Source organism: Ailuropoda melanoleuca, chromosome 1 (assembly GCF_002007445.2).
Source record: "Ailuropoda melanoleuca isolate Jingjing chromosome 1, ASM200744v2, whole genome shotgun sequence".
NCBI classification, from domain to species: domain Eukaryota; kingdom Metazoa; phylum Chordata; class Mammalia; order Carnivora; family Ursidae; genus Ailuropoda; species Ailuropoda melanoleuca.
In genome coordinates this window covers 122,821,872-122,834,908 of record NC_048218.1, presented here as the reverse complement: position 1 = coordinate 122,834,908, position 13,037 = coordinate 122,821,872, and the positions used below count along the sequence as shown (strand labels likewise).

Here is a 13,037-nt window from a genome sequence, read left to right as displayed (position 1 = left end):
GTTGCTTGCAGCCCCTAGCCCTGTCTGAGACAGGGGGGACGGAGAGGATCTGCACCAGAGGAAGCTGGCTAAAGCAGCAACAGGATGGGAGGAGAGACTATAACAGGTGCTCCAACAACACTGCAGAGGGACCGGCCCGCTGTCCTGTTCGCAGGCAAGTCTTTCTGGGGCACTTCAAGTGCCAACCCAGGACCCCTTCTCTGGGACTCCCATCAACCAGTCATTCCTCAGACCTTCCCCCTCATTCAATTACTCAACAAAGGGCCTGTCCACTCCGTGTTCATGCCTAGTGGTGGGCTCCGGAGGCTCCAGGAATGACAGTTCAAGTAAAGGAGTGCGGATTCCTGAACACAAGCTCTATCACACTGGTGAGCCAAAGGAACAGATTTCCAGACAGTATGTGAATGCTACAGTTACCACAAAAGGCCACACACAATGAAATATCAAAAATGAGTAGATTCAGACAGAAACAGCTAAGGGCACTGAGAAGAGAGGGGAATGAACAGGCCCTGTGCCAGCTGTGAACATCTGCTTGAGAGGATAAACTTATCCTGCCCTGAAGAAGGGTCAGATTTAAATAGAAGGCAAGTGCAGATAGGTGGGGGGAGGTGTAGATGGATGGGGGTGTAGATGGACAGGGGGTATAGATGGATGGGGTATAGATGGGTGGGGGTTGTAGATGGATGGGGGTGTAGATGGAGGGGGTTTGTAGGGTATAGTTGAACTTCTATGAATTAATACTTGGTGCATAGCTCTACTCTTTCCTTAGAATAAGGAGGAGATGAGATGTAATGAGCACTGGGTGTTATATGCAACTGATGAATCACCGAATTCTACTTCTGAAACAAATAATATACTATGTGTTAATTAATTGAACTTAAATAAAATAAAGACTTTTTTAAAAAGGCCTAAACTAGGTTTTCATCAAAAGGCAGGACCTGAGTGACATACAAAGGAGCGAGCCTTGAGTGTGGGCATAAGTCACGGTGGATTAAAAAGCACTGAAGCATCGAGACTGCGTTTGGCCAGACAAGGGGGAAGGTTTCCCGCCCAACTTTGTCTTTCAAATATTCCCATTGTGCTTAAGATTCTATAAAGTCTTTCATATTGTAAGATATTCTGACAGTTACTTATACTGAATGACCAAACATTATTTGGGGAAGACACATAAGCCTGAACGACATCAGTCAATGATGGTTTTGAATGCTTACAGAGAACATTAGGAAAAAGAAATTTGGTTACATACCCAATACATATTAAGGCAAATAATAACTGTCTTTTGGCAATTTTGGCAATTCTCCAGGGAGTATTATCTCATTACTGGAAGTGCTGAGCATTGTAGTACCTTAGCTCTTGCAAAGATCAGTTTAAAAAGCAATTGAGTAAGTAATTACATTGGAGACCACAAAAATTCCTTTAGAGGGGAAATGCACAGGCTAATTGTCTAAACTGTATGCAAATGACTACTTGTGTTTGGGTGGTTTATCTGTTGAGGAAGATGATAAGCTCTGGAGAACTACCAGCTGACTTGATGATGAGTGTCCTTAATACAGACTAAGACATGGATGCCAAAGATGGATATAAAAATTTTGGGTACAAGTATTTCCTGAAATAGGAGTGTAAAATATATTTCTTAAAAAAAATAATTTCATATAAATTGTGATTTTAAATAGGCATGAATAACTCAATTAAAATTATGAATAGAGGGGCGCCTGGGTGGCGCAGCGGTTGGGCTTCTGCCTTCGGCTCAGGGCGTGATCCCGGTGTTACGGGATCGAGCCCCACGTCAGGCTCCTCCGCTGTGAGCCTGCTTCTTCCTCTCCCACTCCCCCTGCTTGTGTTCCCTCTCTCGCTAGCTGTCTCTGTTGAATAAATAAATAAATAAATCTTTAAAAAAAATTATGAATAGATATTTGTCTCATCTGTATCCCTAGAAGTTTTATATATTCAGGCTGCTCAAAATCCATCTTCTTTGGGGTCACACAGCAGGCTCCTCAGCAGACCACAGAGATCTGTCAAGGGAGAGCTTCTAAATGACAAGCTATACAGGATGAGGTCAAAGGCACAAGTGTGAGGGCAAGACCACCATCATAACCCACAGGCAGATGGTGAGGGTAAGGGCAGGGCCAGTGAGAATAGGGAGAGAGAGACCAATCCAGAAGACCACAGAGAAAAAGGATGGCTGGATTCCTCTGATGGTCCTCTGGTTTGCTATAGTTACTGACTCCACAGTCTGCAGCCTGGGAGCCCAAGAAGGATAGTACCACAAAGAGAAATGCAGATGTTGAAAGAATGAGTCAATTCAGAGGAGCGATGAGTTACTTTCACACCTATTGAACTTTGGGTTATGGCTGGACATTTAAGTGGACATGCCTTACAGGCTGATTTTATCGTGAACTAGCCAAAATTTCCTCTAGATATTTCAGTAGTTCAAAAATAAACATGGAGTCAATTTTTTGGACAAACTCTACTCTAGACCGTCAAACTGCTAACAATTTAGAGGGTAAGTAGGAACTCCAGAATATCTATGGAGAAACATTTTAAGGGGTGCCAAGCTGGTTGGAAGCTGGGCTAGAGGCTTTGCCTTAAAGCAGGGTTGCGCGGAGAGCACAATTCCGTTTATTTGGCATGGAAGCATGAGGCGCTGATGGAAATTGAGAGACGTAAGGCCTCACTTCATCCAACAACTTCTTGACTTTACCGCTGAGTGGGAAAAAATAAGACAAAGGACGGACAATGCACTTAATGCCACAAGAAACGCAGAGTACCCGTAATAAGAAGAGTATTTATTTAGCACTTCAAATGGGAATGAAGCTCAGGTTAAAAGGTCAGAGCTGAAAGCAGAAGTTTGGCATCAAAGCTGGAAGACTAGATGACCTCTCAGAATAAACGGAGTCCTGCCAAGAGCTAAAAGGTATCCTTGTAAACTTCAAAGTTAAAGGCAGTTCTCCCCATGCCTCTAGTTGAGATCTGGGGCTCCACTTGAGAAATAGGTCACGGTCTAAAACTCTGTTGTCAATATAATAGCTGCTACCCCTGTGTTGTTATTTAAATTTAAATGAATCGAAACAAAAGAAATTAAATCTAAAATTCAGTTTCTCCCCCATCCTAGCCATAGTCCAAGTGTTCAACAGCCTACCACATGTGGCAAGTTGCTACCTCTCAAAAGCACAGAAACAGAACACTTCTCTTGGATGGCACTCTAGCATCAGGGGCAATAAAGACAAGAGAAGGGATATCCCTGTTCTTGATCTTCTAAAAGACACGTGGACACCTGTACAGAAACAACGTTACCTTGACCATAACGATGGTAACTCTTCTTGTAAGTCAACGTTAAACTCTTCAAACACTTTCTGTGCTTTCTGAAATTCCTCTTCTGCCTAGAAATGATACATAACAAGTGTTTACACTAAAAAATATCATTGAAAGACAAGCCATTTCTATATACAACAAAAGCATTTAACATAAAATGGGAATAACTTTATGGCATCCAAGAAACATTTTGAGAAGGACAGAAATTTGTCTGGTTAAAATCCACATAATTCTTGGGGGGGCACCTGGGTGGCTCAGTTGGTCAAGTGTCGACTCTTGATTTCAGCTTAGGTCATGATCTCAGGGTTGTGAGATCTAGCCCCACATCAGGCTCTGGGCTGAGCATAGAGCCTACTTAAGATTGTCTCTCACCCTCTCCCTCTGCCACTCTCCCCAGTCACATGTCCACGCGCGTGCACACGCATGCACACACACACACACATACAATGTCTCTCACAAACCAAAAAATAAGAGCCACATAATTTTTTTCAATTAACAGTGAAATATTAAGTCTTATTAAGACACGAAAATTGACTTGATTATAATGGTTGCTTTTGTAGTCTGGCAGATTCTGGCCACAAAAGCGTGTTAACTGCCTCTCCCATACACTGCTCTGCTCTGGATACTGGACATGGATGCTTCCCAAAGAAATTCTCCATCTAGTGAGAAGTCTAAATAATTACATGACAAACTAGGGCTTACAAACTGTTGCTGGGCATGCTACTGGGGAAGACGGAAGAGAAACAGAGAAGGTTCCACAGGGCAAGTGACGTTCTAAAGGAATCTTGAAGAATCAGCAAATGTTCACTGAAGAAGTGGATAGAGAGGTACTACAATACATAAAGATGGCATTCCCTGGGTTAGAATTCTAGCTTACTAATTGTATCAACTTGTGAGCTGATTTTAACTTTCTTCATCTCCAATACCTCACTGATAAAAAAAGAGACACTCATGCCTACTTCCGCAGGTATCGTGAGTATTATGAAATGATGGTGTAGGTGAGCATGGCGCCCAGCACCTATGGCGCCTTACACGATGGGCAGCTCTTATTGTGGCTGCTCGGGAACTGGTGTGTGAGCCATGGGAGCTCTAGTTTAGGATGTGTGTATGAAAGAAGGAACAGAGGGGCAAGAAGATTCAAAAGCTGATTAGGTTAAACAGGTGAGTCATAACCAAGTCGTGCGGGTCTCATATGCACGCTAAGAAATTTAGATCTGTTTTCTACAGGTGATGCGAGCCATTAAAAGACAAGCAGTGAAGAAGCATATCTAGATATGTGATGTAGAAAGACTGTTCAGACAGCTGCGTGTAAGCAGATAGGAGAAGGCAAGACTGGAAGGAAAGGGAATACTTAGCAGGTGTCAGTTAGCATCTGTAAGTGACTGGCATACATAGTAAAAGCTACTGAAATGGGTTTTCTTTCCTTTTTTTTTTTTTTAAGATTTTGTTTTTTTATTTGACACAGAGAGAGAGAGGGAAAAAGCAAGCACAAGCAAGGGAACAGCAGGCAGGGGAAAAGTAGTCTCCATACTGAGCAAGGAGCCCGACACGGGACTCAATCCCAGGACCCTGAGGATCACGATCTGAGCTGAAGGCAGATGCTCAACCAACTGAGCCACCCAGGCGCCCCTGAAACAAGTTTTCTAAAAGAAAACGAATGTTCTACAAATCCAGCACACGTCTGCACTCTCTGGCAACCACAGGTTAGTCTTAGAATTTCAAATTTGGTTTTCTATCTGAATCTGCCTTTTCACTGCAAATATGGGTCCCAAACCCAGAACGAAGTAGGGGAACACATTACTTTCACTGACCCTGCAGTGTTGTTGGGGGCCAAGGTTTACTCTGACCAAAATGTGTGAGTCAGTGTCAGCCACGTGAATTCTACAATCACATGAAAAACCTTAATTAAAAATTATGGAAAGCAGCCCACAAGTACCATGTTTCAGTTTAAATTCTGTCCTAATTCCAATCTCCTTAAAAAGGAAATAACAGGTATATGTTGTTTGGCTGTGCTTTACAGAAACTGAACTTTTTTTATATAAAATGAGGGTTTGTGGCAACTCTGCATCAGGCAAGTCTATAGGTAACATTTTTCCGGCAGCATTCGCTCACTTCATGTCTCTGTCTCACATTCACATAATTCATGCAATATTTAAGCATTTGCATTACCATCATATTTGTTATAATCTGTGATCAGTGATTATGACTTGCTGAAAGCTCAGATAATAGCATTTTTAGCAATAAAGTGTTTTTAATGAAGGTGTGCACATTGTGTTTTTAAACATAATACTACTGCATACTTTAAAGACTATGGTATAGTATAAACGTAACTTTCGTATGCACTGGGAAACTAAAAAATTCATTTGACGGCTTTACTACAATATTTGTTTTATTGCCTTGGTTGGGAACTGAGCCCACAATATCACTGAGGGACGCTTAATTTTAAAAAGCAAAATTATTATAGTTCTTAGAATACGGAGAGTGGTGTCAACAGTGGGATCAATCCTTACCTTAGAGATTCGACTTTCATCCTTCCTCTTGGAGCTCTGCAAAGCTTCCAGATGGTGGCGAGCACTGTCATAGTCCACCAGCTTCCTGCTGCGTTTTGCGATGCGATTCTGCCAACAAGGAAATGCATGCATGGTTATAGATTCTCTTTTTGATTGCTAAAATGCTTCCATTGTCCAGAGTAACTGGGGATCTTGATTGGAGACTGAAGTGAACCAGAATTTCAGTCAACAAAGGATACCTGGAAATCACACTACCACCTCCAATTCTTTATATAAAAACCATCAGGTTAATATCTTTCCTTCTGATAATAATTCGGCCAATCATGAGTAGTGGAAGGTAGAATTTGCAGTCAAGATCAGAAAAATTACAAAACTGGTTAAGAGGAGCAATAAACCTATACTATCTTTTAGCCTCTATTCTAAATCTTTCAATGTTCCATTTTGAAGGTCATGGAAGACTCTTTTAGGATTTGGTTTTAGAATTCTAATAACACTCACACTTTATAGAACAAAAGTTCTATAAAGCAGACTTACTTCCTAAAAAATCCTTTTTCTTAGAAGTATTCCTCAATCCTTTTGTTCATTAGAATCACCTGAGGAGCCTTAAAAATATATGAATTCTTAGAGACTCCACTTCCATTTAGGATACAGATGGCTGCAATGAATGTCACTCTCACACTGACAAGAAAAAATCTGTATAATCTATAAAAGGATAACTCTTCTTGATTCTATCAGAGACCTCAGGGTCACAAGGCAGCAAAGTAATCTGAATTCTTTTATCTGGGAAGGGGGAAAAGTCCTCCAAGGAAAGATAAGATGACAAATCATTTGTGCCTACAAACCAGGGTACAGGTAGAAGTTGTGGACATGAAGAGGTCAGCCAAAATTTTAACAAACTGTTAGAGGCCTAGTGTGGGCCACTGTATCACTTTGAAAAGCTGGGTGTCCAAGACACAAGGGCAAATTGCACTTACAGGTAAGCTCCTCCCTTCAGCCTCCACTGGATGCTATTAAGAAAGTCTGGGAATAAGACACTCCTTTGCAGTGCATGTGAGAATGAGGTGAGCTATGGCTGCTACAGGATGGGCCCTGAGCCCTGCCCATTTCATGCACCTTTTTCTCTTACAAGGCAAAAAGCTTTAAGTTGCTTAACATGGGAGCTCACAGAGACCAGGCCAAGGTACACTGCTTGATGGAGAGAAATAGAAGAAAAACCAATCTGGCCCTGAGGAAGAATTAGGAAACTCTTCTGGCCCTATGATCACTGTGACACAAGGAAGGATAGAAGACAAAAATCTCTACTGATTGGGCGTAAAACCTTCCTGGGCCCACGGTCTGGCTCCTTTAACAAGCAGAGGTCTGTTCCCACTCAGGCAGGAGCAGGAAACTCCTACCCAAGGCCAACCACAGATATGTGGCTGATTTTGCTTAAGATAGGCCAAGAACTCTGTCTTGTCTCTCTCCCTCTCTACAAAAAAACAAACAAACAAAAACAAACAAACAAACAAAAAGGCCAATAATAAAAAACAGCCATGTCCCCATTACAAGTCTAACACTCAACAATAAGCAATAGCTGCCTACCACTGGAGGGAGGGCAAGTGTATAGAGAGAGGCCCGTTCTGCAGTACAGGTATACAAGTAACTAAAATCTGATGGGGAACAAGGACACGGAGAAAAAATCTCTGGCATCCAAGGACCTACCATATGTGGACCAAAGGAGAAGCAAAAACCAGACTTCAACCTTACTCTGAAAACATCATAGATGATAGTAGATAAGCACAAGGCACTAGCAGCCCAATTCTAAAGGAATTTGAAAGCCAAGTGCACTGAAAGTAATAACAGTAATAATCATAATAACTAACAATCCTAAATCCAGCTCAGTTCACGATCAGACTGATTTGCACCACCACACTACTGGCCTGACAAAAAGCCATGCCCATTTCAAGGCATTAATATCTTCAGTCTTCACTATACATGATGTCTGGGATTCAATCTAAAATTATGAAACACACACACAAAAAAAACCATGAGAAAAGACAAAGCAATCAACAGAACCAGACTCAGACATGACCCAGACGCTGGAAATATCAAACAGAAATTTTAAAATGACTATGACTAATATGTTAAAATATCCAGTTGAAAAATAGGGTAACAGACATAAACTGATAGGTAATTTCTGCAGAAATATAGAAACTTTAATGGTCAAATAAAAATCAAGTGGAAACGGTAAAAATAAAAAAAAAAAATTACATCAGAGGGGAAAAATTTGATAGGCCAATTGCTACACTTACCACAGCTGAGAAAGAACAGAGCACTTGAAAATGCATCAAGAGAATCCATTCCCATTAAAACACAAAGAGAAATAGGGTTGAAAAATAACAGAATCAAGCATACAAGACCTGTAATACAATATGAAATGGTCCAACACGGTCTAATTGGAGTTTCCAAAGGAGATGAGAGGTTAAGTCAGAAGAAATATTTCCAGAGATATTGCACGAGAAATGTATATAATAATGAAGACATTGAAGTACAGATCCAAGAAACTCACAAAACCCCAAGAAGGACAAACACCGAACAGTATCCATCCAGACACTTCACAGTCAAACTGCATCAAGAAGAAAAATATAAGGAACAAAGGCAAAGACTACAGAAAGATTACCTTGAGAAACTATAAAAGCCAAAATATAACAACATAGAAAAAAAGAAACTGCCAACTCAGAATTCTATCCCCAGTGAAAAAACCTTCCAACACCAAAGTGAAAGAAAGTTTTTTTTCAGACTGGGGCGCCTGGGTGGCTCAGTTGGTTAAGCATCCGACTCTTGATTTCAGCTCAGGTCATGATCTCGGGGTCATGGGATTGAGGCCCACATCAAACTCCATGCTCAGCACAGAGTTTACTTGGGATTCTCTCTTCCTCTCCTTCTACCCCTCCCCCTTCTTGTGTGTATGCTCTCTAAGTAAAATAAATAAAATCTTTAAAAAAAAAAAGTCTTTTTCAGACAAACAAAAGCTGAAAGAATTCACTGCTATCATTGGAATTTTAATTCTAAGGAAAGCTACGCAAAAAAAAAAAAAAAAAGTAAGTACCAGAAATTATAAAATTCAAGGTCAATATACATGATTTTGGTTTTTTACTTCTTTTTTTTTAAAGATTTTATTTATTTATTTGACAGAGAGAGAGACAGCCAGCGAGAGAGGGAACACAAGCAGGGGGAGTGGGAGAGGAAGAAGCAGGCTCCTAGCGGAGAAGCCTGATGTGGGGCTTGATCCCAGAATGCCGGGAACACGCCCTAAGCCAAAGGCAGATGCTTAACAACTGCACCACCCAGGCACCCCTTGGTTTTTTACTTTTAAGTGCTTTAAAAGGTAATTGATTATCTAGAGCAAAAAAAGAAACAGAAAAAATGTATTGTAGGATTTATAACATATGCAAAGGAAAATTTTGTGACAATAATAACAGAGGAAGCGAAGAAAGGAACTGGAGGTATTTATAAAAAAAAGTGCTATCATAGTATTTGAAGTTAGACAGGAAAAGTTAAAGATACAGGTTATAAATTATAGACCAACCACTAAAAACTTAAAGAGGTATGCTCACTCTCTCTCTCAAATATATAAATAAATATCTAAAAAAATGTGGGGGGCACCTGGGTGGCTCAGTTTGTTAAACGTCCGACTCTTGATTTTAACTCAGGTCACGATCTCAGGGTGGTGAAACCTAGCCCCGTGTTTAGCCCCATGCTCAGTGGGGAGTCTGTTTGAGATTCTCTCTCTCCCTCCCCCTCTGCCTCCCCACCTCTGCTCGCACACACGTACATTCTCTCTCAAATAAATAAACCTTCAAAAAGAGGTATAACTAATAAGCAAATTAAGTTAGTCTGATGCAAGGCCCAAGCATTTGGCCTCTTTGAAAAGACCCCTAGTGGTCCAGTTATATCCAGCCAGTCCAATCAGAGAACTACTACAGGAGGAGACCACAATAATATGTTTATGGCACACAAACACAGTCACAACTCACAGATCCTCAGCAACCTACATAATGGGTGTTGCAGGGATTACTCCCATTTTACATGTAGAGAATTTCAAGTTGCATGAGACTAACTTCTAACTTGTCCAGAATTGCTCAGAAAGTCTGTGGCAAAGATGAATTCGATGTCAGCCACCCCCCGCCACCCCCCGCCAACCAGTGCCAGGAGTAGGACGAGGCACATGAGACACCTAGGGCACAGCATCTAAGAAGGCCCTACTCTCAGGGTCGCATAGGCGCAGGATCAGCAACCAAGAGTAGGTGCCTCCTTATATCTTGAACTCTAGTGCCCTCACCTGCCTCACCCAGTCCCAGCCCTCCTCCTGACTCTTGGATAGTCTTCCTAACTGCTCCCATATTTCTCTGACCTACCCCATCATTCAATTACCACCTGTCACTCTATGCTACTCTCCTACACCCCCTTTGGGAGAGATGAGAAGTGGGTTGGGGCAGTTACTCTCATTTAGCTGCTTCCAATCTCTTCACCCTCTACACGTACCACTTCCAACTGGTGTTAGTAGTGGAAAGCATGGCTGACTCACATTTGCTTAAAGATATGGGATGAATTAGTCTAGGCAGGATGCACTGAGGCACTCCGGGGGGGACAGTGTGTCTATGAGGTGACAAAGCTCATTATGTTTAGCAAACATCTAGCTACTGCCTTCAAAGGAACACTGTTCCATGAAGCACAGGCCTTGTGTAAGTGTGTATCCCTGGTAAAGCTCTGCTTCGTGGACTTGTGGGTAAGCGTTGGAGTGGGGAAGTCTTCTTTAGTGTCTTCCAAGAAGCAAATCTTGATTCTTTCACGATGTGATTTTTTGAAAAGAGCTAAAATTCAATGACTTCCAAGACTAGGAATAAGGTGGAAGAGTACACTTTTTTTGTTCAAAAACAAGAAGTGAAATAAATGATGTGACTCATTTTCTTTGTAACTGACAAGTCAATTACAGAGCAGAGCAGGGCTTACCACAGTAGAAGGGCCTATTTTGAAGGCCATCGTTCATTTTGATTCACAAATTTTTGTGTTGGAAATACAAATCAATCTTATTTCCTTACCTGTCTGATACCTGGAAAACTTGAAAAAAGAATCAAATCTTATAAGTAAGGGTAGAGTTAATTCACTTTAGCTTTTATATGGAAAATGATACAACTCTTATTTAACCATCCGGTAGTAAATTTAATTAAGTAAATTTACTAGTTTAAGAGTAAAGAGTTTGATGAAATGGTTCAATTGAAATTTCTTCAAATTTCCCACTGCACACTGACCTTATAGAGTAAAAAATTTATCATATTTTTTTAATTTCAATAATAACCCCAATTTGGAATTCACTTTGGCACACCGCTGTAAATATATGTTTAGGTGCTTATGCATGGCTGCCAAGTTAGAATTTAAACTACATTTTACAATAACTGCTCACAGCTGTAAGCCTGCCTGTGTTGATGACAAGCTGGCTCTTATTATAACATTGATTTTAGATGTCAGTTCTACATAAGACGACCTATAACACCGGGTACCCTGACAATCACAGTTGGAAAAGTCAAACATCATTCCCTCATGAATGGTACTTCATAGCCCTTGCTGGTGAGCGGCAGTAAATATTTGGAAATTTCCCTGACTTTTTAACTACACATGGACTGTTTGATTTTAATGGAAGTCAGGGAAGTCAGTTGTGTTCTGTGCTTTGAAAATTCTCCACGCAGTATTTTTAATCATTAGCTTCCTTTCCATCAATAACGCATTCATTACATAATCATTCAGCACTAACTTGACAAAGTGATAGAGACTACATCCACTTCTACATTCCTTTCAGTGAGCAAAGACACAGACAATAACTTAAGTGTATCTTCACAGAAAAAAATGCCTTTCAAATATTAGAAACAGCTACTGTGTCTACTCTCCAATTCCAAACAGTTTCCTTTCCTAGTTCAACACTGCCGTGTCCTCGACTCTTTGTCATATGAAATAGTTTCACAATATTCTACTTTGGTTGAAACCCTATGTGTATGGTAAGATATTCTAAATGTGACTTCAGAGAAAGAGAGGTTATTTCAGTGTTTTTCCATGATGCAAGGAACATCATGACATATATTTTATTTATTTTCAAGACCCCCAGCTGAGATGACAGTATTCCCAAATCTCCAGTGCAAAGATGGTTCAATCACTGGACGATCATCTTTGTGTATGACCTCAACCGTGGACCTCAAGAAAAGAACTGCTTCAGCAAAAGTTCAACTGAGTTCTTCATCTTTCTGATGTGGAACAAACTGAAGAGACTAGCCAATATCATGCATTATGATTTTATTTAATGTATTTATTTAATGATGTATTTATTTATTTTTAGAGAGAGAGAGAGAGAGAGAAAAGAGAGAGCATGAGTAGGCAGAAGGCCAGAGGAAGAAGGAGAAAACCCACAAGCAGACCCCTCACAGAGTGTCCAGCCCAACACGGGACTTGATCTCACGACTCTGAGATCATAACCTGAGCTGAAACCAAGAATTAGACGCTTAACCAACTGAGCCACCCAGGCACCTCCATCATGATTTTATTTTAATCTGTGTTTCAATGCAGGTACTTCTGTGTGTATTTGTCTTCTAAAATTATAAGCTCCTAGAGAGTGTGGCCAATTTCCAAGTAACTATGGCTGGGCAGTTGTTATGGTACATTTTTTTGATGATACTAAGTTTTTGTTCCTGAAACTGAACAACTCTTCTCAAATGTGTTTTTCTCTGGTCAATCACAGCCTTCATATGCTTAGTTAGATCATATTATGAATGTATGTTATATGAATACTTTAGGCTAGTTGCAAACTGCTTTGAAATTTTCAAGTACGAGGTCAAAGTTTTCCCTTATCCCCTTCTGATTTATTAGGAACTGATATTTATGGAGGCTAAATTACCACACAATAAAGGATAGTCTGAAGTGTGATAATGATTCTGAGACTCTTTGCTCCACAAATGTTACAAATTCTAAGACAAAATGTGTGTGTCCACCAAATAATCTGAAGATATCCCAAGACACATGCCTTATAGGCTAGTGCATGCAGCCTCACAGAATCCTAAAATTTTTTTCAATTTAATTTTTAAATCTCTCAGAAAATTTTAAAAAACCAACTTACACCTTTTAATGAGGACACCATCACGTAATGGCTCACTAAACTGTTCTCCTGCCTATTATGACAACATCACCGAG

At 40.5% G+C, this 13,037-nt stretch overlaps 1 protein-coding gene across 7 annotated transcripts in view; it reads right to left on the bottom strand.

Moving 5' to 3' along the window:
* The window catches only part of AMPH (amphiphysin), a 219,518-nt gene that overhangs the window by 71,769 nt on the left and 134,712 nt on the right, over nucleotides 1–13,037 (bottom strand). For all 7 annotated transcript variants that reach the window (XM_034665790.1, XM_034665814.1, XM_034665808.1 and 4 more), the window contains exons 6-7: nucleotides 5,823–5,930; nucleotides 3,295–3,380 (exon numbers count right to left, since the gene is read on the bottom strand). In XM_034665790.1, the coding sequence (XP_034521681.1) occupies nucleotides 3,295–3,380; nucleotides 5,823–5,930 (194 nt within the window). The remainder of the gene's footprint in view (nucleotides 1–3,294; nucleotides 3,381–5,822; nucleotides 5,931–13,037) is intronic.